Source organism: Xiphophorus maculatus, chromosome 20 (assembly GCF_002775205.1).
Source record: "Xiphophorus maculatus strain JP 163 A chromosome 20, X_maculatus-5.0-male, whole genome shotgun sequence".
NCBI lineage: Eukaryota > Metazoa > Chordata > Actinopteri > Cyprinodontiformes > Poeciliidae > Xiphophorus > Xiphophorus maculatus.
The window spans coordinates 16333687-16361589 of NC_036462.1; the positions used below are offsets into that span (position 1 = coordinate 16333687).

The following is a 27903-nucleotide window of genomic DNA, read 5'->3' on the forward strand; positions in this document are numbered from 1 at the left end:
TAAAAACATGTACAATTATTTTATTTCCAAACTAAAACTGTCCCAACTATTTACACTTTACAATCTACTGTAAATAAGCATCACAAATATAAAATGTTTACATCTATATACATTATTTATATAAAGTTCTGCCTTGTTGATTTGTTTAACATGCTGAAACATAACATCTCACACAAAATAGTTTACATATAAAGGATTTTTACTACAATACTGACTAGAGCTGAAGCTGTGACACTAATTTAAAGGCATTTCTATACAGTAGGTAGTCTGTTGTTATTGATGGCATCACCTTCACAGCGGACTAATAAAATGTTAAACAAAACAGGACAATGCTAAAGGGTAATTACATCATAACATCTACAGGAAAGGCAAAAAATAGACATCATGTTAAGAGAAGCACATAAAATAAGCTGTGTCAATCAGTTTCAAAAGTCTGTGTAGAACATATAGTGTCATAATTAAATCGTATTTGTTTGTCAGATTAAAAGTAGCTTTTGAAAATAACCTTCAAGCATGCATTAAACATGCCTTTCTTGAAGCCCACATTCCTGTATTAAAATGTTTTTTATTGATCTTTTATAGGTAATATTCTAATCTTTAATTTCATATTCTCATTAGCCATCAGTGGAAACCATCATAACTAACAGAAATAAATATTTGTGAATAGTATTCTTGTGAATCTTGTTTATTCAACTTTTATCTCAATAAAAAACGACTGAGCTAATAAGAGCCTCATCTGCTATATTTATCCAAAAATAGATGATTTATACTACAAGATTCATGATACAACTTTGTTTCCATAAAAAAACTGATATGTAAAGGACTAAATACTCTTTGGAAACACATGTTATATTTTGACATACATGGGCGATAAAACCTTGCCTCATTAACACTGTAACACATTTTTGGTTTGTAATCCATTAGAAGCTTTTCTGTAAACCTGAATTTTAGTATTTAGTATATTTAGTCATGCCATTGTGGGTTCAGAATTTCTCTGAAAACCATTTCGGGAGGTATTTGGTCAAATATGTAAATTTTACAACATCATAACAATAGCAGTTTTTCAGTCTTAATCATTATACAGCACAGGCAATAAAAGTTGCTAAATGTGCATTACTACATCATGCAAGGCAGTAAATCCAGATCCAAGCACTTTAAAAGCTCGTTAAACCTGTACCATTAAAAACTCTGCAGCTGTGTCACAAAGGCACAACACTCTGTCAGTTTATCTGCTGCAGAGCAGGCACTATTTAAATCAGCACTTTTACCTTGTAGTGTATAAACATGCAGTAAGGTTTGGTTAGATTACTTTAATATATATACAATGCTCTGAAGTATGAGTTTAGATAGATAATACAGAAAGTTAGAGTATTTATTGGACCATTTGAACATTATTGGAAAAGGGACTTTTGTGAATTTGGATTATGTTAATGTTCAGACAGTAGCACCAGTAGTTTCTTGACTCCATTTACTCCAGCCCTGATAAATATTTGAAAAAAGGATCAGAATTATATATTTTTTTGTAGGACTGATAAAAATCCATAAAAATAAACAAATTTTATCATGTTTATTAAATGAGGATAAACTAGATTATGTAGTTATTTGTATTTTAAAACATTTACAACCCCTGTTAAATGGATGTAAATTGAGCATGATTATTACTTTCAATCTTGATCAGCTTTTCAAGTAATGCTTCATTTGTAATCGATTTCTTCCTGTTTTTCTGGGGTCTGCATATGACACAGAGGCCATGTTTGTACCTGTTACTCTTCAAAATGGGGAGAAAAAACAAACGTCTAAATCAAGTAAATCAGATTTGTGTTATTTTTTTATGATAGAAAATTATTTCAAGTCTGTTTACACCTCTTTACCAGGGATGCCTAGGAAATATTGCCAAACCTTGCTATTCAACTAATAGGATTGGCGTAATCAACTGTAAGATTATCGAAAATCGCAGTATGTTTGGGATAAAGATGTAATAAGAGGAAGTTTAAAATTTCTAAATTATTAATAAACATTGTCAGTTTTTGTCACCATAAAAGAAAAAAATTGTAATGCATTGATTTTCTGGATGTAATCAAAGACGGCAGTTAAATATAGATCATCCAAAATCAGAAAGGAGGTAACTAAATAAATATACACTATTTATTTGTTTTTGTGCTACTGCAAATGACAAAAGGCACAGCAGTTTTAATTCATTTGGAAACATTACTGAAAAGTTAAAATGTCATTAGAAAAGCATTAGAGCACTTCAAAGACTTATTCTACATGATGATGATGATGATGATGATGATTATGATAATGATGATGATGATGAGTAGTTCATACTGATTCTGGTTCCATGTGAGATTATCTGACTGCTTCTTTTTGTGCATCTCATTTAGAACAATTAAAATAGTTTTTGTTTTTATTTATCTACACAGAACCAGCTGCAGTTATTAGTGTAAAAGTAAAGCCTTAGAAGCAGGAGACAATCATTTCATCCTCCCGGGTTGATTTTGTGGTGTAATTTTAGTAAACTGCATTAGAAACTCTCTGTAATATAAAAAAAATAAATTAGAAATTGCAGCAAATAGAAGATTTTTGTTCGGGTATCTGTCTTCCACGTAGCATTTATTATGGTGTGTATTTTGTATTGTGGCAGACCCAGACTCTGTGCTGGACAGCTGGTAACGTGTCCAACTGAGGTGAAAGCGCTCCCTTTCTAATGAACATACCGAACAACCCTTTTCCAAACACTGCACACACAAACACGCACTGAAGCAGCTGTTAGTGACCTCCAGCAACCTGGCTGGTCCCTGACGTCCAGTCGATGAAAATGAAGCTCAGACTCATCACCATGAAGGATATTCCCAGAGCAGCAAAACAAGTAGCCTTTAAAAAAATATTTTAGAAAACACAGAGAAGCACTTAAGCCAAATGATCTACATTTCAATATTATCTAAACTGACAAATATCTAAATTGAGAAATAGATCATGAAAAATGTTTAATGAAAGATATTTATGCCTCACCAGTATTTTTGAAGTGGAGGTCATGGGTTCATCCTCTCTGGGAACGATGCGGATGTAGAAGACAGCGGGGAAAATGAAAATGAGGCAGGGAGCTGATGTGGCACCTGGATCACATAAAGACACATAAATTTGGTCATACAAATTTATACTTTCCTCTTCGAAAGGCTTTATCTGACCTCCTTTCAGGACATGAACAAACTGTATCGGGTCAGGTTGTATATCCTGCCATGATGCAGAAAAAATCACTCACAAAGTCACTTACAAAATCGGCTTTAAGATTTTCATATTTGGTTATGAAGCTGTAGAATTATTTTAATATATTGATAAACTAATTGCCCCATTCGGAAAACAGCATTGAACCACCCACAGTTCAATTTTTTGTCATGTGTACAGGATGTTTTTTCTAATCAAACCAATTTATATAAATATTTAAAAATAAAACTTTTTCTGGTTTTTATGTTAATTTGTGCTCTGTCTGTCATATATACATTTTTAGAGCAGGAGGGCTGCTTTGAAGATGTCGTCCCCAAGGTCCTCAATGTTTTTGCCTTTGACTCATTAAACGTGACCTGCACTCTGAGGACACACTTCGACAATAATATTGATTCTAGCTGTCACTTTCTCCTAGAGTAAACATGTGCTAGTCACATGTCTTAGTTCTCACTTCTAAGCTGTGCGAACAAGAGCCAACATTGCATAAAATTACAGTGCAAAGTAAAGAGTAATAATAACTTTTTTGTTTTCTGATTATATATTGTAAAAGATGTCTATGTTGGTCAAAGGAGGCATTTTTTATTTGTGAACCATGTTTAATCACCCATGATGGAATTAATCAACAAAAAAAAGTGAAATATAATCTGGACCTACTTAAGTTTTCCATTAAAATAATACTGTAATGCACTAACCAATGATGCCAAAGATGCCCAGAATGTTGGGAGCAAATATCACCAGCATGTTGATGAAAGTGAGCAGAACGAAGGCGATGCTGACATGACGTAACCAGTTGAAAGATTTGCTGGGAAATAACATCTCCTGGATGGCTCTGCGCACCTGCACATTTTATCATGCGATTAAAAAATTCATTCGAATATTGTGTCTATTTGAAGTGTGGAAACAAAGGACCCAACTTACAGGGAACAACACAATGGGCACGGTCAGCGTCACAGCGGTGAGGACAGCCACTCGGACACACAGGATCAAAGTGTCATAGGGATCGATGCGGTTGTACGTATGCAACAGCTCCGGCTCCACCTTACCTGTATGGACATTAAAATAAAACCGATTCATAAAAACACTTTCACAGAAAAAATACTGGACAGCATTTTATTTCTAGAGGCCACCACTAGAGGGAGCCTGCAATCTGTGTAATAGAATGCTACTTTCTTAACCAAAGAAATGCAGAGACAACATCAATGTTAAGATAAAGGGTTCCACAGTTTTATAGCACTGTATGTAAATAGTCAGTTCTGTTGTCTCATTTTCTTGTTTTGTTGTCAGCTGCTCTCACCATAAAAAGTCAGGTAGCCAAAGAGAGCAGCCAGAAAGTACATGGTGTACATGAGAAGGATGGAGATGTTGGAAACCTTTTGCATCTTTTTCTTTGTGGGACTGAAATCAGAGATTGGAAAGTTATGCGAATGCCACATTCTGCACTGACTTCTTGTTAAATGTCACAGGGTTACGAGGGGAGACTCACTTGCGTAGCTCGGTGTAGATGGGCAGAACCTCGGGGTGGCAAACGAAGGCAAAAGCCAAGATTGGGATTGTGTACGCCGTCTGTGAAGAACAGTCTGTTCAGCACCTCTATGTCCAAGTTTCAAAAAATGATACAGGAATAAACAGCCAGCTGCCCACCTGTGAGTTGATTGTGAACATGCGTGGGGTGCAATGCGAGTCCTTGTCTTCATGTGGCAAACCGTCGCTGTAGTCATGAACCAGGCTGGAGTCATTCAGGCCAAGGTGTGCAGCGGTGCTGTTGGTTGAGAACTCCTCAAATGGGCATGTGATCTGAAACTTCTTATAGGTAACCTACAACAAGACGGGGAGGAAAGACGGGTGCTATAAATGTGCTATCAGAAAAATATACCCAAGGGTGCTGCTCTTATGTGAGAACTGGACTGACTTACAGCAGACAGAAAGAACACCATGCAGCTGAGCGAAAAGCCGCTTGTGTAACCAAGGTAACCTGAAAATGAAAGATGAAGTTAGGAAACACAGAATGAACTGAATTACAGCCCTGATTCACAAGAAAAGAAACATTCAAGCTTATCTTATTATTATTAAAGCTGCTACAAAAAATAAAATAAAATAAAAAACTTGATCAGAACCACCTAGCTATGGTGAGAGAGTGGAAACAATATGTTTTTGATGTCTGTTGCTAAACAGATTTTGTTGGACATGAGGGTGTGATTATCTGAAGGTAACTGATGAGAACCTGCTGCTCTCACAGCTGGCAGCAGGATGAAAACACGCTAATTGCTTGATGTCAACGTACCAGCTCCATCTGAGTGTGAGGCGGCTTAATGTTAAATGACATTTCTAATTAATCCCTTCTTAACATCGCAAATGTTGGCTGCGAAATAAACTTGAGTGAAAATATAAAAATGATCCATCAATTTAATTTTAAAGTATTTAGTCAGCTCAAGATACTCTGCGGGTCATACTTGAGGTACTTGAAAAAAATGTAATGCTTTACCAAACTATTTTTTAAAGTTAAAATTTTGAGACAAAAGAGCATAACATTATAACCTTGATTTGAGAATTTAAATAACAAACCACAGTATCTGCATTGGCTGAACTTAAACAACTAAAGAGTGAGTTTCCTGTATGACAGCTGCTCTTATTTAAAGCACACGCTGGTTTGTTGTGGGGAAATGTTTAAGAGGTGTCAGATAGAGAGTATGGTGAGAAGCAAACGTGTCAGTGAGCTAGTTAGCAATGTTATTACTCTCAGAGGAGAGTTTCTAAAGTCAGACTGAAAGTCTTTGAAGTCAATCAATACTATAAAGCAATCATCAATACATTTTGAGTAAAAAAAATACTGTAGCAAAAGGACAAACCCTTTTTCTTCACTGGGTAGGTTAACATTACTAATTTGCTACTTATTTGCTGAATGCCAGATTATCAGACAGATGTTTTGTGTCACTTCCTTCAAAGTCAAAATTCTTCATAAATTAAGCTTTAAAACAATTTATTCAGATGATGATGTCAATCCTTTGTATGTTTCTGGTAGGTTAATCTCAAACATTTGAGCTAAATGGAACCAAAGCTGTGGATGTGTTTTTCAAACATGCTACTCCCTTTATAATATCAGGGAAATACCTTTACAGTTTCGTGATCCCTTAAGGCACCATGTCTATCTGTTCAAAGACTTATACACAGCAATAAACAGCATGTAAATGTCTAGCCATTAGGTTCTGTGTGCCAGAGACAAATTGCTTAGGTATGAAATATGCATATTATTTCATACCTAAGCAATCATGAGGACAGAAGAGGACAGAAGAAAAAGACCCAGTGAAGCTACTGGCTTAAGCTGGACAGTGGGGGACATTATACACTGTGAAATGTGTTCTGTACCAACATGGACTGAAATGCCACTCAGCAAAGAAGAGACCAGTAAACCAAAATCTGCATTAAAGGTCAGGTTAGAGTTTGAAAAGCCACTCTAGGAGAAAGACACTAATGTTTGAAGGCATTGTCTGATAAAACTAAAATTTAAGTGCAATAAAGGCCATTGCTACCTTTGGTGGAAAAAAGGAGAAACTTGCAATCCTTAAAAGACCATCCTAACGGCTTCTCAATCCTTATCTTGGCATTTAGCAAATAGAAACATTTTTGATAATCCCAACTGACCTGAATGAGGAAATGTTTAGTCCAATATGTTTTTACAATAAATGCAAGGAACCTACTTTAGTCTACATATGCTTACAGTGAACTAGTATCATATTCTGCTTGATGCACAATTGTTAGAAATCCAAGTTGAGGCATCAAAGTTACTCACCGAGCCGTTTCATCAGAGCTAGGGGCAGGATGACACTGGCAGAGACCATGATGACCAGGTAGTTTCCATTCAAGTACCACAAACTGTTGGAGAGAAGGTAAGTATACTTTGGTGAGCTCAGTATTACAAACATTGCCACACACAAACACACACACGGATGTGCGGAATTGTGAATAACTGCTTAAACAGATTGTTTATGAATAACTATGAAGACATATCTGTTACAAATTTAAGTGTCCAATGTAACCTGATGGAAACATTCTCAGGCCCAAGGCTGTGGAAAAAATGTGTGTGCTTCTGTTGCTATCGTCAGAAGTACTGGAATAGAGCGTTACATAACCGAACCAACTAAAAATATTCAGTAAGTATGTTAGTGCTGACACGTGTCTCACACCTTAATCACTCACCCAAGGCAATAAATCAATGAGCGTGGAAGAACTTATATGATCATAAACTACTTGCACTACTTGCTCTGTTTGAAATCAACATCCTGTGTATGCTCTTCATTAAAGAGATTAATCATTTATCAAAGGCATCTCATGTAAAGTGTGCTCCTTGCTAATACAAACACATGTGTGCTTGGAAATTTTTTCTGAACTAATGTTTTGCGTTGAAACAATACAGTGGCTTTGTGTACTACATAGATGGTAAAAAGTTTGCAAACACTCTCCACCAGCATACACATCACTTCATTTAAAATAGACTACACTAAAATAGAGTAGATACAGATAAATTGTTAATTTGCACATACCTAAAGCAGGTTTAAGCTTTTTGCAGTCATTAACAATGTTTCTGGTATAATTCTGGCCAAATATTTAAGCCCTCTGCTTGGCAGAGCAGGGTGAATTCTTTTAAAATGTTTGGTTTCCGGGTGAGACCCTGACTTTTAAGCTTGTCAACAAATATTCAGTAGGGTTTAGTTTGGGGTTTAGGAAAAATATAAGCGTACTGACTCAAAAGGTCAGTACGCTTAGAGGACATAAACTTGGTTTGGATGGTTAAGCTCAACCCATGATAACAGACTTTAACAGAATAAAGTCTGTTACGAACTCGAAATACATGACCAGTGTCACGAGTCAGGGAAGCTTGTTTGACCGAGTCTGAGAGAATGCAGACCAACAAAGAAATCCTCACTCTCAAATTGACACGTAAAATTTGAAGCTACCCATAATAATTGTCTTCTGGAGAATAGTTTAGACAAAGACAAATTGAGCTATTTGAGCAAAAAGTATGTTTGGAGGAGTCGAGGTGACAATTTCTAATTTAAGAACATTGTACTACCAAGCATGACTATGGCAGAATCATGCTAAGGGTGTGTTTAGTTGACAGTTGTATTGTACAAAGTTTGTGTAATAATGCAGATGCCGAAATAACTTCAAATTCATCAACTTTGCCTCAAATAAACAGATGGCGGATGATCCCAAACACACATTAAAGCTAGTTTTTGAACGGATAAAGCATTAAGTTTCTATTAGTAGCCCAAACTACAACTTTATAGAAAGTTTTATTTATGCTTAAAGGTCATGCCAGAGCCAGGTCGTAAATTTTACCATATTTGATAGCAGCAATCAAATATCTATCCAGAATTAAATCGGAAGCTTGTTGATGAACTAAAAAAGGTCTGCAGTTTCTCTGGATCTTGCAGACAGACAATTATCAAAAATATTAGCAGTGGTACAGGCATATATTAGAGTTGGTAGGCATGAGTTTTGCCATGCATGGATGAGAGAAAACTGCAATAAGTTCAAACTTATATACCCTAATATAATTTTTACACTTCACTGATGTATAATCACTGCTTCCTGAGAAAAAAAGGATTATATTATTCCTTCTTTCATAATATTGACAGGACATAAACAGCCTGATATTTAATAGCATGTTTATTATCATGTGAACAGTCTTCATTCAGTGGCAACAGATTTTAAATCATTATCAGTGGAAAACATCATATCACAAGCAGCAAGCAGCTTAGATAAATTACTGTCAATCCATTTAAGCGCTACTGTAGCCTAAATCTAGTGCACACAGAGGTCTTTGTGTCCCAGAGCCCCCTCATCTATTTAAGCTGCTGAGCCTGTTATTCTTGACCCCGAATGAAACAGAATCGGGGGGATAAACTGTCTGTTACAGGTCTCCAGGCCTGAGCATACAGCAATGTCTGTCACAAGTGGAGTGTGTGTGGGTTTGGAGGAGCCCCTTGAAAGCTCGGGAAGTCACGCACAGACAACAGGTCATGAGTCTTGCATCCTTTCGGTCACTAGGTCATTTTAGCTGATCAATTTTCACACGCGAAAGTCACTGGTGACAAATGGGAGTCCCATCCAGCTTGGAGTTCAGCTTAAAGTCAAGTTCTTCAGAGTCGCTCCAAGTTGTTATTAAGTCTCTGTCGGAGTCATTAGGGTTCCTGAATTCCAGCAAACAATAATCAGTTCAGAACAATTATTATCACACGCCTACAAGCAGGTTTAAGTAACTCAGAGATGCACAGTTTTGGGGTAAACTCATTGTGCACTACATTTCACAGCACATATTTTTCATTTATGTCAATTTGTTGCAAATCCAGGTCTTGAGTAAATTCAAGAAAAATCTTAACCACTTCCAAATGTTTGTTCAACTTCACTGCCATCCCCATGTTTCCCCTGATCACATAATCAATTCAACAGGATCGAGCAGTGTCATGACTTGAAAGAGTCCAGCTGACTGCCACATGTCATTGCTGCCTACTTACAGAACTACTGGACACAAATAAAGCTCCTAGCCAACCACTCAGCCCACATTCCTTTTTGCACCTTTGATGCCACGAACCTGGAAAATGTTGGGAGCCTCAAGTGGAGACGAACAGTCAGAGCCAGTCCTGAGCTGTCCTGTCCTTATGCTTGGCTTTGGAATTTGGCAGCAGAGTTTCACACCACCTGCTGCCGTCGCTTGAGTGAGTGCATGTGTACAAAACAGTCATAGTACTTCATGCATCACTTTTAACTATAATGAGACCTCTGATGCACCTAATGGCTGTGCTGATCCAAGAAGCTAAAGGAAATTGTGATTGTTGTGCAATATTAGGACCGGCTTGAGTCTTCATGGAAGAGCTCGATTAGTTTAAGATTAGAAGAAGGCCACACCATCTGTTGCAAAGATCTCTCTTGTTGCTCGGGCCAGTTCTTAATCTGATTCCAAATTTGGGACTTGTCTGGTGCTACCGTGAGATGGATGGTGTTCTAAATATATTTAATTGCTGTGCAAAATGAATCAGCAGTACAGGATACCCCCCGATGTAACTGTGAAAAGCCAGTAAACTGCAAATGCTTTGAGCCTTTACTATTCTTTTGATATTTTAAATGTTGACCACTATTTCTTCAGGCTTTCAATATATTTTCCAAATTTTGACTGTATTTTTTTATTTTATTTTCTGCCCACTCCTTGCACCTAACAATGACACTGGATTTTAGAGTGATTGTACCTGAAAAGCAAGAAAAGTGAACAAGTGGTGGTCAAAGAAAATGCTGTATGCCATAAAACCTTTCAACCACAGATAAACCTTAATACCTTAATTTGATATGTTTTAGAATTGGGGAGAAATAGTGCAAGACTTTCCTGTAATTATTCACATAAGGTCTAAAATTTATTTATATTTTAAAGAACAAGTTAAACATTCTGCACCGTAAGGGACGGTTTTAATATGACTTTCTGCCCAGGGCAGCACATCACAGGGGGATGCCTAAAGAAAAAGTGATTAAAAAACATATCAATTTTTAATATATTTATCTTCTACTACTTATCTGCAGCTCTAGTCAGTGGTAATGAGTACCTCTACATATGTTGTGAAAAGTAGAAGCAATTTAAAAGAAAAACCACAGTGGCTTACAATGGTTAAGCTGATATCTGATTCCTGGCTAATAAGACAATAATTTAAGAAGTAACGTATTGATGGTGTGAGGAAGACAGTTGGCAATTTCAAATACTTTTAACATCTGTAGACTTACTGGGAGTCAACAATATAAATATACATAGATTTTGATAACTGTATTGCACTGATGGTACGCAACATTAACTACTTGTATCTGCATCACCGACAAAAACATCTGAACCTCCTATTTATTGCCCAATAGACTAACTATCAAGGCCTTCCTGCCTCTCAATTAGTTCTAAGCATTCACTATTTTCACACCCCCACACTGACCGAACCAACAGCACATGGAAAGCAAAACATTTGTTCCACAAACAACCTGCCAGAACACAGGCAAAAACTATCCTCTGGGTCAACGACCAGCAGGACCATTGTGCCCTTCACTTGAATTGGCACACTGATGTCTGTGATGACGAGCAAACAAACAGCAATACTCACTCAGAGTTGGGGTCCGCCTTCAGGAAAGCTTGAATGACCAGCGGCAGCTCTGATTTAACGATGTACAGGTAGCTGGACATAGCTGTAAAAAGAAAAGAAGAAGATGCAAACAAAATATTGTTTAATTATAACCTGAGAGTGACTACTCAGGAATATTTAATGTTATGGCATACTTATTTACATGCGGGAGCATGGCAGTTATTGCTTGAGGTTTTAAGTAGTCTGGTAGATTTTACTATTACTACTATTCTCATATTAGTCTATTTTCACTACATAAAAAGGGATTTTAGCTTTTTTATCAAAAGTCTTTCGACCTTAATAAAGTAAATTATGACCATTGATTATTTATCATCAGCCAAACAGAGTCTTCAGACTGGTTGCATGTTTAATAAACCATTTATATAAAATTATCTTACCTCTAAATTCAATGATTTAATTGAATCTCTTTAGATTAAAAACAACTAAAGTAATTTATCATCAATTTAAACACAGGGACCAGTTTGTCTCTCAACTGTCCCAGTTTGGGACTTCTAACTATACATACTGTATGCGTCCTATGAGCAGCTGTCTTTAATTGACCCACCACAAACAAAACAGCTGTTTATCAGCAGGCTTCTTACTGTTTTCTCGTAATATTTCTCCATACCCCATACTTATCACAAAGAACAAAAACTAAAGTAATACCGGTGATTTAGGTGGATGTCATTATCTGTTTGGGGGTTTAAAGTCAAGCCAGTTTCATGGTCTATAATTCTTGCTTGTAGAGTTAAACTGTAAACTATAAAATTCCCGTCATAAATTTAATGAGGGTGCTCACCTCCAATGTTCTGCAGGGTGATTGCGATACCAGCAGCCATTTTTCCAGGAGTACCAAAGGCCCTGTAGCCCAGCTGTTCATAAGAACGAATACCTGGAAGGAGATTACAGACAATTACAGCCAGATAGATTTGTTGAGATCCTCCTCAAAGCAATACAATAAAGCCACTTTAAAAAAAAAGCAATAAAACATAATAAAATTTATCAGGTAACTGGTTCAGTATTTGTCAGGACATTTTAAAATTAACTTCATGTTACATGATTTTTTTTTTTTACATTATTAGATTCCTTTCATATGATCCATTGCAGAGTTCAAAAAAGTTGGCAGGAAACCTAATCTGCTAAACGTAAAACCATGTGGCATGTAAACATTTCAACAAAATGACCAAAGTTTCCACAACAGTTCTGTTTTATCCAAGGCCTTTATATGTTAAGAAATCACACAAAAGTTTGTAGGATTTGGTTAGAAAAATGTTGAAAAGTGACACAAAACTCACCCACGATGCCAGAAGATTTGAGCAGTAGATGAATGGAGTAGGATGACAAGGCTGCAACTGCAGTCAGAAGAAACCTGTAACAAAGTTGGTTGTAAATCTATTAATATCAAGATTAATCTGTGTTTTGTTTTTACATTGTATCCTGCCTGTCTTCTTGAGTCTGTCTTTACCTATTTAAATATGAGAACCCGGACTCCTGTTCATGGTTGAGTCGATTGATTCCAAACAATATTTGTTACTTCAACATCAAGACCTTTAAATCACGCCATTATTGCATCCAGTTGTTTAAAAATAAATCTGTTGTGAATCCTGGAGGAGTACTGAAATGATATGGATCAATACTCATACACTTGCTGTTTTCTACAATCTTTTTGTCCCCGGAGTTTTCCGCTTCAGTGGCACAGAAACCCAAACACATTTGGGCACAAACATTCCTGATAAGTCGAGGTGCGTTCACAACCTCAGCCTTTCTCAAGACCTTTCTAAAGCCCATTACGAACACGCTGGGATCATTATGGCCACAGCTAATGTGAAAGTCATTAAAGCTGAGCCAGAATGACTGATATCCCGCACAGATAATTACATTTTAATTAGGTGATTGAGAGTTTGTGAATCATTTGGAAATGGCTACCGTTCAATGTAAACATTTTTTGGTTCCAGAACCTATTGAACATGACAAACGTTTTACCTTTAGTCATTACTTCTTCAAGATAATAGTTTCCAATGATAGGGGATAATTTTCTGAAATATATAGCCATATTTAGAGTGGAATCTTGGTTCCTGTGGTCACAATTATTGGATTTGAAAATAAAAACTCCTGATTATAAATGCATAACTACCAGGATATTGCACATTTATTTAGGCAAGCTTAATACTTTTGAGTAATATAAAATATAATTTGGTGTCAATTAAATCTAAAAGGTTGATAAAAAATACATCCAGATTTTTAGAACATTTTGAAAGAAATAATGAATGAATAGACTATGGATTAATATTGATTGACATGTAAACAACAGCCGATGTTTTTGTCATAAATTGCGGTGTTGAGGTGGTGAGGCAGACGCAGCAGACCCAGGATGCAGTGAAAAATGATGGTTTTAATGAAGAATGAAGTCAAAACAGTCCAAAAACACAGGCAGCACGACTGAGCGGAAGCCAGGGCTCAACGCCGGTAGCAACTGGTTTTACTAATGGACACACGAAGGACTCAGAGCACATTAGACGAGGACCCGACAAAGACACAGACGCACAGGTGACACTAAATACACAGGAGGGTAATCACAGAAACGAGACACACCTGGGAGTAATCAAAGGGAGGACAGGACAACACGTAGACTCAGGGACACAGAAAACTCTAAATAAATACACAGAAAAACACAGAACATGACAGTTTTCTGTTCACTCTCCTGCAATCGACTGTCACTACACAAACACAGACTACATGACTGGGACATTGAGAGTCATAGTGGGACAACAACAGCCTGCACAGCTCAGGTGAAAGTAAACAACCTGCCCACATGTCTCACTGTGATCTGGAGGTTTGGTTATTCTGAGCTGTGTCCTTTCTAGGACCTATCTGTGGTAGCTAGGGTAGGCTCAGAGTCTGAGGAAAAGGGTTATGACTAGAAGTGGGCATACCAGAGTGTTCTGTATTAGCAAGATGCCCAGTGATACATTAAAAATGAACCCTTCACAAAACAGGTCGTCAATACAAACTGCTTATTTAGCTTGGATTTATCAGGTCATCACAACAATGACCAAAGATTATTAGATTATTCATTTTGGGCTGCAGTTACTACTAAATACATCTTGTATTAACCGGTGATGTGGACCTTACAGTGGAGTAGTTGTTATTGTCATATTTGTATATGTTGTTTGGCACTATGGTTTCTTGGTTCTCTCATTTCCTTCTTTGTCATCTCTTTCTGCAGCTACAGAAGTAGACTTCTAGTTGTTGTCTTGTGTCCTCTATCCATATATATTCTCAAAATATGTATCCTAAATTGAATAAACCGTAAGTAGAATTAGAAAATATATGAACTATTTTCAAAATGAGCAAAAGTGTCTTGTATTCTGATGTAACTAATAATTTCTTCCAAAATGTTTATTTTCCTTGTTCAGAAAGTGTAACGTAAACTGCCAGAACACCATGATATGTGAACACTAACCATCTAGTGCCTTTTGGGTGCTTTTAGAAAATGAACAAAGCAAATTTACTTGGTCCCAATGCACACACTGTACAACGGGAGTGCTTCAAAAGAGACAGACACACTTCAGAAACAACTCTTTTCCATCCACAAATCTACTTATATGTTAATGCTTAGACTCACATGACATACATTTCTCAATGCACAACATACCTGGTAAACTGGAAAAGCAGTTTTAAAAACATAAAAAAGGACACAACAGTGTCACTACAAAAGTAACCTAAGTCATCCTGACACAGTTATACACCCTTGAAACCCAGGAAATTATGTCGGTATTAGAACATGCAAAAGTTTTTAATTTCTGCCAAATTATGTCATTCAAAATTATCTTAAAGTTGAATTAAAAAATTATTTACTCACAAGAAGAGAAGTATGCCAGTGTTCGCCATGGCATAAGCCAATCCTAGGATGCCACTGCCCATAATCGCATTGCCAAGGTTGAAGACCGACATCCCAAAGGAGGTCTTTCCTTCAAACTGGGAATGAATTTGATAAAACAAAACAAGAGCAAGCCTTGAATGACCACAATGTCTGAAAATTTCAAACTATAACAGCACCGAGTGCTATAAAAGTGTTCTTTACTGCTGCATTTTAGCTATTCATGTCATTTTAGTAAGTAACTTCTTGCAAGCAAAGTGTCATGTAAAGTCCAAGAAGCTTGTGTGAACACAGATTACTCCAAAAAAACACAGACCAGTCTGACAGCTCTGCAGTAGCAAGCACAATAACGTGAGCTCAGACATTATTTTTAAAGTATGGAGTAAAGCACTTTCATTCACTTGAATTTATTGTCAGTCCCTTTGCATACCCAAATATAGGCTCTCAAGGGGGAAAAAAAGTTAACCTTTTTAATAAAATGTTCCAGCTGTGACAACAAAACATGAATTAAATTCAACAAATCACAAATTTACAGTGTATTTAAATATACTTACATCTGTGAAACGTGTGGGTTTCTTTCCATGTGTGTTAGGTAAGAACTCCTCACTTTCAAGTGCACCTTCGGGGTCATCAAACCTGGGGATCAAAAGTACAGCAGTGAATTTGCAATTTATTGATCTCTTACTTGTGAAAACATCAGAAAATAAAATTTCAACACAGTTCTTTACAAACCTACCTGAGAGTTTCAGTGCCATTTCTGCACACGGATCCGTCAGACGAAATCAGCACAAAAACAAGGCAAACATGCATTTAAAGAAATGTAAATTTTTGGACAAATAAGTCATGCTTCATGTTAACCACATGAAGTTAGCTACTTATTATTAAACATAAATTAAGGAGCCTGATTTACTTTTTGAATATAAACAATAAATATTGGCTCACTTGGTTTATTGTGTTTTCACAAAAGTATAACCACAGAGAGACAAAAAGAAGCTAAGAAGAGTATAAGTGATTGAAACATGCCGTGATAACAACAAGGCAACCATTCATCTGTGTGAGAAAATGTAAGACAACTCACTGATCTTCTGCTAACAACGTCTTCATTGGCACACCCATGTCATCTCCAAGATCATGGGGTTTTCCATTGGATAATATGTTCATCTCTGACTCTGCAGGCTCCATCTTTTAAGAAATATCAGATTCTCTTTGGCCTGAGTGCGTTCAGTGAAGGAGGGGTCCAGCTCTTGAATTTCTAAAAACAAAGAAGGTTATAAGAGCATTTCTCTCACAGGACAACCTTCAGTAACAATACAAAGATTTCTTGATACAGCTGTGAAAACAAAAAACTTAAAAACAAAATTGTTCATGATGTGATTTATTTTATCTCAAACAGAATAGCAACAATTATTCCTAGTGCTGCCAAAATAATATATTACCATTGTTATATTAACAGTATGTATGCTACTTAGTAACTGTCTTTCGGTAAAATTAAAATAAAGTCAAAATTTGTTTTGTTGAATGTAACAGAAAATAAAAACATCCTCTTTTAGCCAGCTGACTGGAAGTGTGCAGCAACAGGTGGGGCGGGGTACTTTACAATTCATAGTGCCATTGAAAACTTAGTTATTTCCAACACTTTCTATGGATTATTATTAAAAGCACTATGAGTCATAGGAACAGTATGACAAGTCATTTTAAAATTGTAACTTTGGACTTGCTTGTGACCTCCTGAGTCAGATTTGTACATATTTTTCTACAAAGTTAAGACTAAAATAGGGTTGATCTTTAAGTTCTATTGACAGCAAGTTCATTTTTGACATTTTATAAACAAATTTTAATTCACTGCAAACTAAATTCACATTTAATTGAATCTGAAACCAGCAGACAGGAGGCGCATTCATAATAAAATAAAGTGTTGGCACTTGTTTCCACACAGACATAGTAGAGAACGATCCAGAAGTATCTCTATCACACTTGGATCTGATTCAGTTAGGGTTCACTGTGGCACTTTAGCTGTTTTTAGGTGAATTAGGACATCAGTGCACGACTACGTCAATTCATCTGTTTGATCTCTGTTCTGCAGATAAACAGCACATACTTACTTTTGGCATAGTGACCCAAAAGACTTCTATCCTGACTCACATCATTGTTGGAACATATAACATGAAAAGAGCTCACAAGCTATGATGTCATCCCAGAAAGTTTGTAGGAGTTTCGCGTTTCGGTTAAGAGTACAGCAAACAAGTCAAAGATATCACCACACAGTCAAAGGTTAAAGTCTGTCTGCGTTTTCAGAATTTTGCAGTTCCATGTAGTAAAAATCTACTAATTAACTGAACTACTTCTGAAACTACAAAAAGACAAGGTTGTGTAATGCTGTAGAAATACCCCCTAAGATCACTCTTAGTGTTATTCATACAATACAATCAAACTAGGTAGACACCATTCAATTGCAGCTATAGTAGAAACCTGAGGTAGAAAATAAATAATGTAACACTGCATGACATAGAGTAAAACATTTAAACAGCTGTAGCCACAGGGAATACTTTTTATCTTCAATAAAGAAAAGTATTATTGGAAGAAAGATTCTGGCTTATCTCCTGAATGAAAAACTAGCGTCACTGCATCCTGTTTCAGCTCTGTACACTGATACTGATTATTTACACAGAGGTATACGGGAAAATGTTTGATTCAATTCAAATCTAGATCACACTGAATTCTGCAGGATTTTGGTGCTTTTGGTGCTTTGTTCAGCTACCCCTCATGTAGCTGAACAAATACATACATTCGAGATGTTTTCACATGAGGACGGTCCAGGAAACTGGGTTTGACAGAGTTTGATGGGCATTCCCCAAGTTCAGCATGCAATATGCTGCCTTTAATTTGAAATGTATTTAAACTTACTATTCATTAGCACTTTTTTGTTTATATCTCATTGAACTAGAAACACCAATTGTGCTGTACAGTATGTATTTGCGAACATATTATCTATGTGTTTTAATGGATATAATTGAGATAAACAAACTGTTATCACCTTGAATTGTTAATTATAGTACCAAAACAAACAACAAATCTCTTTTTTCAGACTTGTGCTCATTGCTACTTTCAAGCCAATAATAATGTATTTCTTTATAGACAAATAGATACTTTACAGCAATATGTGTCCCGTTGGTATAAAGAGATACCAATGAAGTGAAAATGAATCGTTTATATTGGCCAACTGCAAACTATAGATATGCAACCGTATATATTATTAAATTTAGGGTTACTTAAAATGCATTAATTTCGCCACAAGACAAGAGCGCACTCTATGAACTGTACTGAAAGGTTTTGGCAATTTTCAGATAACATATATCTGTAAATCATACATCACTTCCTCCCCTCGGTTTAGTTTACTTTGGATTGCTGGATACTCTGTTTGCTTTTTCACAGTAAGCAAACCAAATCAGGGCTAACTTCTTAGTAAGCCGAAATTTACATTTTCAGAGATCAGATGAGCTTTCACACATGTAGCACTCCAAGATACAAACTCTGGTTACAGTGGAACAAAGAGGGCTGGAGTGAAATTATAGAAATAACACAAGAAGAGTGTTGTCACACCTATCCATAGAGAGATCATAACCACTGTTTTCAGTTCATGAATACAGGATCAGTGAATTTACAGTAAATACAGAACTAGGTTCATCACTGATGTTGGTACTTTCCATCTCTGACATGTTGCATGTTTAATGCATGTCAGGAACTTGTTTATGGCATAAATTATATTTTGATCTTTCAAAATAAGTTAAATACTAAGATCTGGACTTTTTCATTGCAGTGAAATGATATGCAATAACGCAAAAATGAAATGAAAATTGTTATTTTTTAGTTTCTTTTCTTTTTACTTAAATGTTAGTAATTCTGCTTAAAGTAAATGTTTTCAAGAAAGTTTGATGGCTTTTTTTACAAATAACATTTTTTAATAAAAGTTGATTACATAGAGACCTACATAGTTAAATCTGGTCTATTGTCTGCATTTAAATTATTTTGGGTTCATACCCTGATAAACAAGGCATTTCCACAAAAATTTGAATGTAAATTCCCACAAACTGTCTTGAATGCAGAGTGAAAATGGCACAATTCAAAACCGCTAAATCAATAAAAAGGTGAATCTGAGAATGTAATCAGTTAATGTTAAATTTACAAATAATTTCTTGACACAATTGAAATATGTGTTAATAACTTAAGGGTATTAAGCATGAATTATGAGAACAAATACTGCTCCCTTAACTGAGAAAAGGACAGTATGATATTTCCCTGACTGCCACAAAGACGACCCGAAATGTTCCTGGAGCTGGAATCAGTTCTGTTGAGCAACAAGTCATGACATGAAGATTAGAGGTCACATTTAGAGTTACTGGATCTGTGTGACATTTGAATGGTTTGAACAAGAAGAAGGGTGAACAACAGTTAATTAAAGTGTAGGACCTTATTATTAAGTATCTCAGAGGAGCATTCCTATTAACTAGTCCCCACTTACTCTTGTGTCATTTTAAAAGCAGGCAGCAATGAATATGGCGGCTGTTTGTGGCGCATTGGCACGTGGGCATGAGATAAACAAGGTTCAAGCAAGTGCACCTGGCAGCACTCGCTCATCCTACAACACGTGCCTGACGCAAACAAACCAGCACATGCTTGTGTCCTGGTCAGCGGCAGCAGCATTTTTCATTAACAGCAACCATGGGAATCCATGCCACTGATTTTTATGGGAAACAAGGTGCAGGTTTGAATCCAGACAGAAGTAAATGATCAATGCATAACATCTATGCATGTTGATGAAAAGTATTTCCAACAAAAAAATGCAAATTAATCAAAAACAGAGATTCATAATTTATAAAAAAAACATATAAAATTAACATCACAATTAAACTATCGTAAAAGCAGATAATTTAAAGCTGACCTACTCTAAATCGATAAATGAAAAAAAGTCTACGCTTTTGTACCATTTTTAACCTAAACCAAGAGTTGACTATACAACCTATTGTTGAACACGACAGAAAATTTATGAAGCTTTTACTTTTTTATTTCAAAGATATGCCATGATTGTTCAAATATTAAACAGTTTACATACAATTAAGTCCCAAATTAATTTTATCCCTGTTATTTTTTTGATTTATACATTTTTTTTCATTCATTCAAGAGGATTGGTTGTGACTAGAAATGAGGAAGACATCTCTCAAAAGACAGCAAAGTAATTTAAAGGAGTCTCTAATTTGAAAAAAAAAATGGATCTGTTTTATTCATAAAGAATGTTAAAAAATCTTTATTGGCACCGAAGAATAAAATACTCCTTCCAATTCCTGACAATCTTTTTGCATGTTTCCAGAGGTATTTTGATGATTCAATTCTGGTGATGAGCTTCAAATCTTTGGGTAAGAAGGACCTTTTACCCTCCAAAGATTCTCAATCATATTCATATTGGAACTCTGGCTGTACAGCTCAAAAACATTAATATTATATTTATATTATATAATATTCCAATCAGAGCACCAGAGTTAGGAGATTTTAAAGATTACTTTAACTTTAATTCTACTATAGTTAACTTTGGGCTCAATTATAATACCTAACACAACTCTGAAAAATCACAACATAGGTTATAATAACAACTTGGATTTTTGTTGTGGTGTGACTCTGGATTTTTCCTTCATGATCAATACTATGAGCTGCACCCCTTTTCAAATGTGATATGAGCTAAAGATGTATGTACATCAGAAACAGTTGATGTCTGCTTTAATGACTATGGCTCATTACACAGACTAACATGAAAATGACTCTTCTCTTTGAATATCTCAGCCCTTATCAGTCAGTCAGATAATCAGACAAACCTAATCAGCGAAAAGTTAAAAATATGTCATCCCGATTAAACTCCAGGCAGGAAGCAAAACTGGTTCAATATGTTTCCCAAGCTTCCAGTAACGTTCGTGTTGGCAAAGGATTTAGAGATCTCAAACTTCAAGAGCTTTAAATGTAATGATGATGCATATTGACTTAATAAATAGTGATTTATAAGTGTTGTACTGGTCCAAGTTAGCTAGCACTTTTTATACATAAACTATTCAAAGGAAGGCAGAATTGTTACACTGAAGATTTATGAAGTTTTTACTTTTTTTATTTCTAAGATATGCGTAACGAGTGGTTTAGATGAAGACCAGATTTGACCTTCCACCTAAAAAACTGCTTTCTACCAAGTCCCTTCATACTGCCCTTACAAAATATTTTTATCCCACAGGTGGCAACCTGGAATCAGCAAAATATGATTACTTTTATGACCTCAATTAGTGTCATATTTGCTCCAAAACTGGCCACACGATCACTTTTAATGTCCAAGCTATCTTTTCCAATGCTTATTCCATGAGTGGTAATGTGTGAGATGTGTGTATTACATTTTCATGTACTCTTTATTATCATCAGAATACTATATAATTTTAAGTCCAATCTCCAGACCAACTCCACTGTGAATAAATATCAAAGTTTCTTTAGAAATTTAGAAAAAAAAATACTATCAGTAATAAGTTTAAATACGACTGAATTAAATATAAACCTCTCATTTTATTAAATTGAATGTTTGAATCATTCCAATATAAAAACAAATCAGTCACGAGATTTGTCATTTTACACATGGTAAAGCTTGATGACAGCTTCGGTCTGTATCCAGTCAAGAAAAGGTGGTTTGCAAAAAGTAACTTCATCTTTTTTGCGTAGCTGTGCAGCCTGACGCCCACAAGTTATTAGTATTACTATTGCATAAGTCTTAAATCTTGAGAAATAAATATGAAAAATCTTGTCATTATTTTTTTAACTTTACAATAGAACTCATGAAGTGGAGTGGTAAATAATTCATGCATCAGAAAGATTTTTGGTAACACTGACACTGATTTATTCATGCAAACAACGCTCTTTTTTTGTAACTGTCTTCTGGCCTCATACATGTTTACTAAAAATAAAACCCATGTCTGTTACATAAAGGTTCAATTACCTCGAATTAACTGTGAGTGTTGTTGAAATGTGGCAGGACATTTTTTTCTCCTGGAAAAAGCATAAAAGAACAGCAGGAGATACTCAGCAATTACTCTCCAGGAAGCTTGGAGCACACAGTTTTGATGAGGGTCCGCTCTCAAAGTTGGCACATATAGCTTAACTTTGATTTATAGTTAAATGCTCTATCACTACCCTTTGTTTGCACTGATATTTCACAATATATAAATTCCAGGACAATAAATGGCTTTCAAAAAATGTAGCTTATGTAATGACCTATTTCACATTTATTGTCAGGTAGCACCTGCATAGTACTCAAATGTTATCAGACGAAACAAGAAATGTATTGAAGGTGGCATCATGTGGTTTAGGGAGAATTAACCACAGAGGCAGACTCTGTAACCAACAAGTGAAAAATGTCATTAAATAATCTGATATTACATTTGATTTAAGTTCTTAAGATGTTTTTGTAGCACTTGGTAAAACATATATGTTATATTTTTCATTACATTTACATTTACATTTATCAACAAGAAAAAAGTTTAGCTTGAAAGATGTTCAAATGAGCATTCCTTCATAAACAGCATGCAAAGTGATACTGAACAAGAAAACCCATTTGAAACAACATACCTTGTTCATTTAAATGTGTATATCTATATCTATATATATATATCTATATATATATATATGCATCTACATAAGTATATACTGTAGATATAAAGCACCAATGTAGCAAGGTTCATGTGACATAAAGATGTATATTGCTGTAAGTATTTTGTTCCACATATGACCATCTTATGAAACTACTCTTTATGTCATGAAAGAAGCCTCTTGTTTGTGCTGATAGTTTCTCCTCTCCATTCTCGTAGCATAAATTAAATCCAGAAAAGGGCTGAATAAATGCATCATTCTTTTAGATCTGAGTGTGTCCATCTGCTACTCTTCTATCCTTTTCTCCAAAAACGTCAGGAAAACATAACTTGGAACAAACAACCTTAGAATCGCAATTAAAAGTGGCCCAAATGCAGTTGCTAAAACACCAAACAGGTCAGCACATCACTGTCGTCACTCATGATCACATCTCTGTCGAACCTCAGCCAAATATTTAGTCTGGCATAAATCTGTGCACCCAAACTTTGAAACAGTCTGGCAACTATTATCAGACACACTATTTCCAGTGAGACAGCTTGATGCTAGAATGTAGCCTTAATCGGTCTGATTCGCTGATCTGACATCAGATCCAATTTGTTTCCTGAGTCCTGAGGGAAATATTAATAAAGTCTACAGACAGTACAAACAAAAGTAGGAGCAGTTATGTGGTGGACAAACATGCCTACATGTTTTACTGAAAACATGCACAAATTTGGCCTTCGGTGGGTGTTTGTGATTCACATGTCGTCACATGAGGCTGGGACTCAAATACCTATTGGAGCAGGATTTCTAAGCTGTGGTCGTCATGTTTTAGTCAAATATTTGACCATTACCGCTGACGTACTTTACTCTGTGATTTGTTAAAAAAAATATGTACCTGCTACTAAATATAGCTTTGAAAGAGACATAAAACAACAATGTCACAAGTAAGAAGAGGATTTAACTTGTTTTGGAACATACTATATGGATACTAATGGAATAATAATATCTATTTCAGGTACTGAAAGATCCAAATTCAGAAGAAATAAGCTCAAATCAATACTGTGTAGAACAAACACTCCATGTACAATAAAGTATTTACAAAATGATTTGCAAGGACTCCAAAACAAATCTAAAACAGCACATGATACAGTCGTGTTCAGCTCTCACAGATTATGAGCCCCATGACAAAGATAATAATAAACCCTGGAGTGGCTGACACTTAACACTTTGGCTGACTCAGATACAGAAATCCACACTTCTCTTTGATGGGACTGCAGAGCAGCTGGCTGCGTCCAGCCTGGATAAAACATTGACTTCCACACACTGTGCACCTGTCCACTTCCTGCCATTTTGACCGCTGCACGGGTCGAGGTCACTGCCAGCACAAGGGTTTATCTGTTCTTTTCGAACTCTGATCAAAACCACCACTAAAAAAACCATTAAGAGTTCAAACCTTCTTTCTCCATCCCCAACGGCATTGAAGCAACTTTTGCAATGTGTTTGATGTTCAAATAAGGTTTTTTTTTTTTACCTGTGTCAGTTTTACTGTGATGTCAAGTCATGGCCCACATTGGAGCAAATGGGGGTTATAGACCTCATTTCCTGTCGTGTACGTTATTGCAACAGCTGGTCCCTGTTCCAAGGCTGTCAAGCAACCAAACTAGCAGCAACACTGAAAAGATTTTTGAATATGAAACAAATCATCTTGTAGAAAAGGAAAGCACCCTGAAATGACACTCAATCGCCAAGAGTATAACAAATTTAAGCTAGAATATAATAAAATAAACAGTGACAATAAGATTCTCTGAGATTCATTTTTATTTCCCTATCATTATGTTTTCTAAAAAACTCAAGGTTGACAAGCTCCACATTAAATTTCATGAACAGTCTGAGCTCAGATCAATACCATATTGATTATGTTGTGCATTTTTCATTCACACTGTTAATATTTGTCATTTAAAAGGCTTCAATCAATATGACAGCAGCACATGACATCAGCACATGACATCAACGAAAGGTTCAAAATAATAACAAGTGAAGGTCTAAAATTTGCATGCTACAACATGTAGAAAGAATTGCTTAAGACGTTGATGATGGAAAGTGACTGCGATCAATACCTATAGTACAATGGCTCAGATCATATTTAGTTGCCAAAGGGATCATGTGGTGTTATAGACCAATAGAGGTTTTGTGAATAGGGTGCATCTGCTGTTTCAAGCTTAAAAGAAAATGTCTCAATTCCTTTTAATAAAGTTCAGTGAATAAGAAAAAAAAATGTTTGTGTTTAACCCAGACAAAAATATGACCAAGCTTGAATTAGAAGCCAACCAGCTGAAGGTCCACTAAGGTCATGGATATCCTTTCTATTCTCTCTAAGGCTATCAAGCCAAATAAACTCTTAAAAACTTGACTTTTTAACACCCTTACATCCTTTCTAAATTAACCTTTAACAATGCTATCGGGCAAATCATGTTGTTGGTTAGAACATTTGATTAACTTGATAACCACAGTTTAACCTGTTGACAGACCAACACAAGGTAGCACATAATTGTGAGGAGGAAGACAAAGGGTTATAAATTTCAAAAACTGAAAAGTGTGGTATGGATTTATATATATATATATATATATATATATATATATATATATATATATATATATATATATATATATATATATATAGCTTTACACATTTAGAGACACGTGCTGTTGCTAAGAACCTGAATGTTCTGACTGGGAAATCTGAAGCACCACCAGGTTCTGTCACCGGTATGGCTGTGTGCATCTAGAATGTAGTTGCTCGTATCAACTATCTGGTACTTCTGATAGTTTGCATGTCATTAAACCAGTGATGACTCAGCAGCAGCTGCTGGATTTTGTCTGACTGCAGCATAAATAAAAATGATGGCGGAGTCAAAGTAAATAAAGGTGCAGCACCTTCATTTGTTTTCCTGAGACTTAACAACCATACTCTACTGAGCGCTGGTATCTTGCAGAATTGTCCTGACCATAATGTGACCGTGAAGAAATGTATCAAAGTTCAAGGGGTGCAAATACTTTTGCATTGCAGCACATGTTATAGTTGATTTGTTCATATTTACAATGCCAATATTTGTACCAAAATGTTGTTTCAGAACCATTACAGGAAACCTAAATCGCACGAACTGGACTTGCCCCACAGTTTGAGAACCATGTTTGTAGAGCAAAAGCTTCTCATTTTCATTATCACCAGGCGCACAATAAAAACACATCAGAGAGTAATGAGTGAAAATGCGCACCATGTAGGCTACTTTCCACACAGGGCGCTCTTTCCCTTTCTCCCTCTTCCTCCACATGGCTATGTTTAGCCTACAATAACAAAGAAAGAAGCTTTAAATGGCCTCTGCTGGTTGGTAATGGTGTTTGTTTTGCTCGTGTATGAAAAAAGGAGAACATCTCTCACCCATTAGCGGCAATATTGCCCATTATCTTCGATAGTAAGGAACAAAGTGGTTAAGCAAAAGGTGTAGGGCTGGAAAATGTCACGTAGAAGTAAGGCAGTGACGTCACGACACTAAGTTTAAGAGCGCTGCAGAAATCTGGTCTAGCAAATCCCAAACTAGGATATTTAGATTCCCACGCTGCAAATGCGGGTTTATGTGTCACAGTATGTCACTTTTGCAACTTAGATTAAACAGTTTAAAAAGGTAAATTAAACTCCACGAGGAGTTTAATTCACTCCTCGTGGAGTAAATTACACTCCACAATTCTCTCAGGGAGAATAAAACGCTTCACGAACAAAAGATGGAGACCACCAGTTTGTCACTTAAAGCGCCACATGGTCCTCCTGACATGTCCTGAGGCTGGCGCTCCCTAACAAGAGGGAGCAATTTATGTTCTTTTTTTTTATCACCCAAGACATTAAACTACAAGTTGGTGCAGCCACTTCGCCATCCAACAATAACACATTTGAGTTTTAACATATTTCTATTAAGATTCTCTTCCACTTATGACTGACAGATGTCTTTGTTTCTAAAAAAAAAAAAAAAAAAACAACAACAAAAAAAACACATAACACACATAATCCTTAAATATAAACTAAAACCAGTTCGTTATAATACCACAGAGTTCAGTAATGTTCCCCTTTATAAGAAACTTGAAAATAAGATTTGTCGACTCTTACCAAACGCACTTGTCCTGAAGATTTCAGCCTAATTCCACTGATGTTCCGAGATATTATAAAGGGCAGCGCTGTTTCCTTTCCTGGGACACCTCTCTTCTTTTTCCTGTGTTTGATATCTGCCTGGTTACGTGCGGTTTTTACTTGACTTATCGTGTCTCTGCTACGCTGCGGCGACAAAATGTGCTTGGGGAAATGGTCGGCATCGTAAAATTATCTTCAGCCAGAGCTGTGGGGGTCGCAACGTAGGTCCGCCTCCTGTGTGCGCACCCCGCACCCCACACCCTCTGTCCATCCCACCCACTGCGCCTGTGAATCCACTGGGAGGTAAGGTTTCAACACTTTTGGAAGGAAGGAAGGGAGTCTAGCTGATAGTATTCTGTAGCATAAATGAGCCAAGATAAAGTGGCTCTGCAGCGCGCATTGAGCAACTCACACTTTTGCGCCATTACTACCTGCCTGAAACAGAATCCATTTCTGTTCGGGTGAAAGAGCGAATAAAGCGCACTAAGAAACAATCTGAAAAAGTTCCAGCTCTGTGCTGCCAGTGAGTGATCTAGCAGCATTTTTTTTTTTTTTTTTTTGCAGTTTTCTCAATGTTGACGGGTTTTTCTCGGCTAAGTCATTGCTGAACAACTGATGGGTAATTATAGCAGAGGTTATAATTACCTCTGTCAAATTATTTACTGATGCAGGAAAACATGACTGACGAGAAAATTAGGAACAAATGTAATGTGTGGCAACTATACAATAAAGCATAACATGTGATTTATTTATTTATTTTTTTTTGCCTCCAGGAACCAAAATAAAATCACTGATATTCTCAAAACACATCTGAAGTCACCTGC

At 36.1% G+C, this 27903-nt stretch overlaps 1 protein-coding gene across 2 annotated transcripts; it reads right to left on the bottom strand.

The window, feature by feature from the left end:
• On the bottom strand, window positions 1-27303 carry LOC102218428 (sodium-coupled neutral amino acid transporter 3-like). 2 transcript variants are annotated; one of them, XM_023325229.1, is made up of 17 exons: window positions 27059-27302; window positions 16331-16504; window positions 15989-16009; window positions 15807-15888; window positions 15235-15350; window positions 12668-12741; window positions 12172-12264; window positions 11355-11436; window positions 7013-7095; window positions 5139-5197; window positions 4867-5040; window positions 4709-4788; window positions 4520-4620; window positions 4144-4268; window positions 3918-4062; window positions 3013-3116; window positions 1-2874 (listed from the first exon to the last, which is right to left on the bottom strand). In XM_023325229.1, exons 2-17 carry the CDS (start codon window positions 16432-16434, stop codon window positions 2770-2772), a joined length of 1548 nt encoding a protein of 515 aa, XP_023180997.1. In that variant the 5' UTR covers window positions 16435-16504; window positions 27059-27302; the 3' UTR covers window positions 1-2769. The 2 variants fall into 2 exon arrangements, with proteins under 2 accessions (XP_023180997.1, XP_005796972.1); XM_005796915.2 differs by lacking the exon at window positions 15989-16009 and having other exon boundaries at window positions 27059-27303.
• Window positions 27304-27903: the final 600 nt, after the last annotated feature.

Coding starts and splice junctions, on each gene's coding strand:
- LOC102218428 (XM_023325229.1), bottom strand. CDS start 16,434: ATGGAGCCTGCAGAGTCAGAGATGAACATATTATCCAATGGAAAACCC. Junction 4,789..4,866: donor TGTTCACAATCAACTCACAG/GTGGGCAGCTGG, acceptor TGTTCTTCACAG/ACGGCGTACACAATCCCAAT. Junction 3,117..3,917: donor GGGCATCTTTGGCATCATTG/GTTAGTGCATTA, acceptor TATGTGATCCAG/GTGCCACATCAGCTCCCTGC.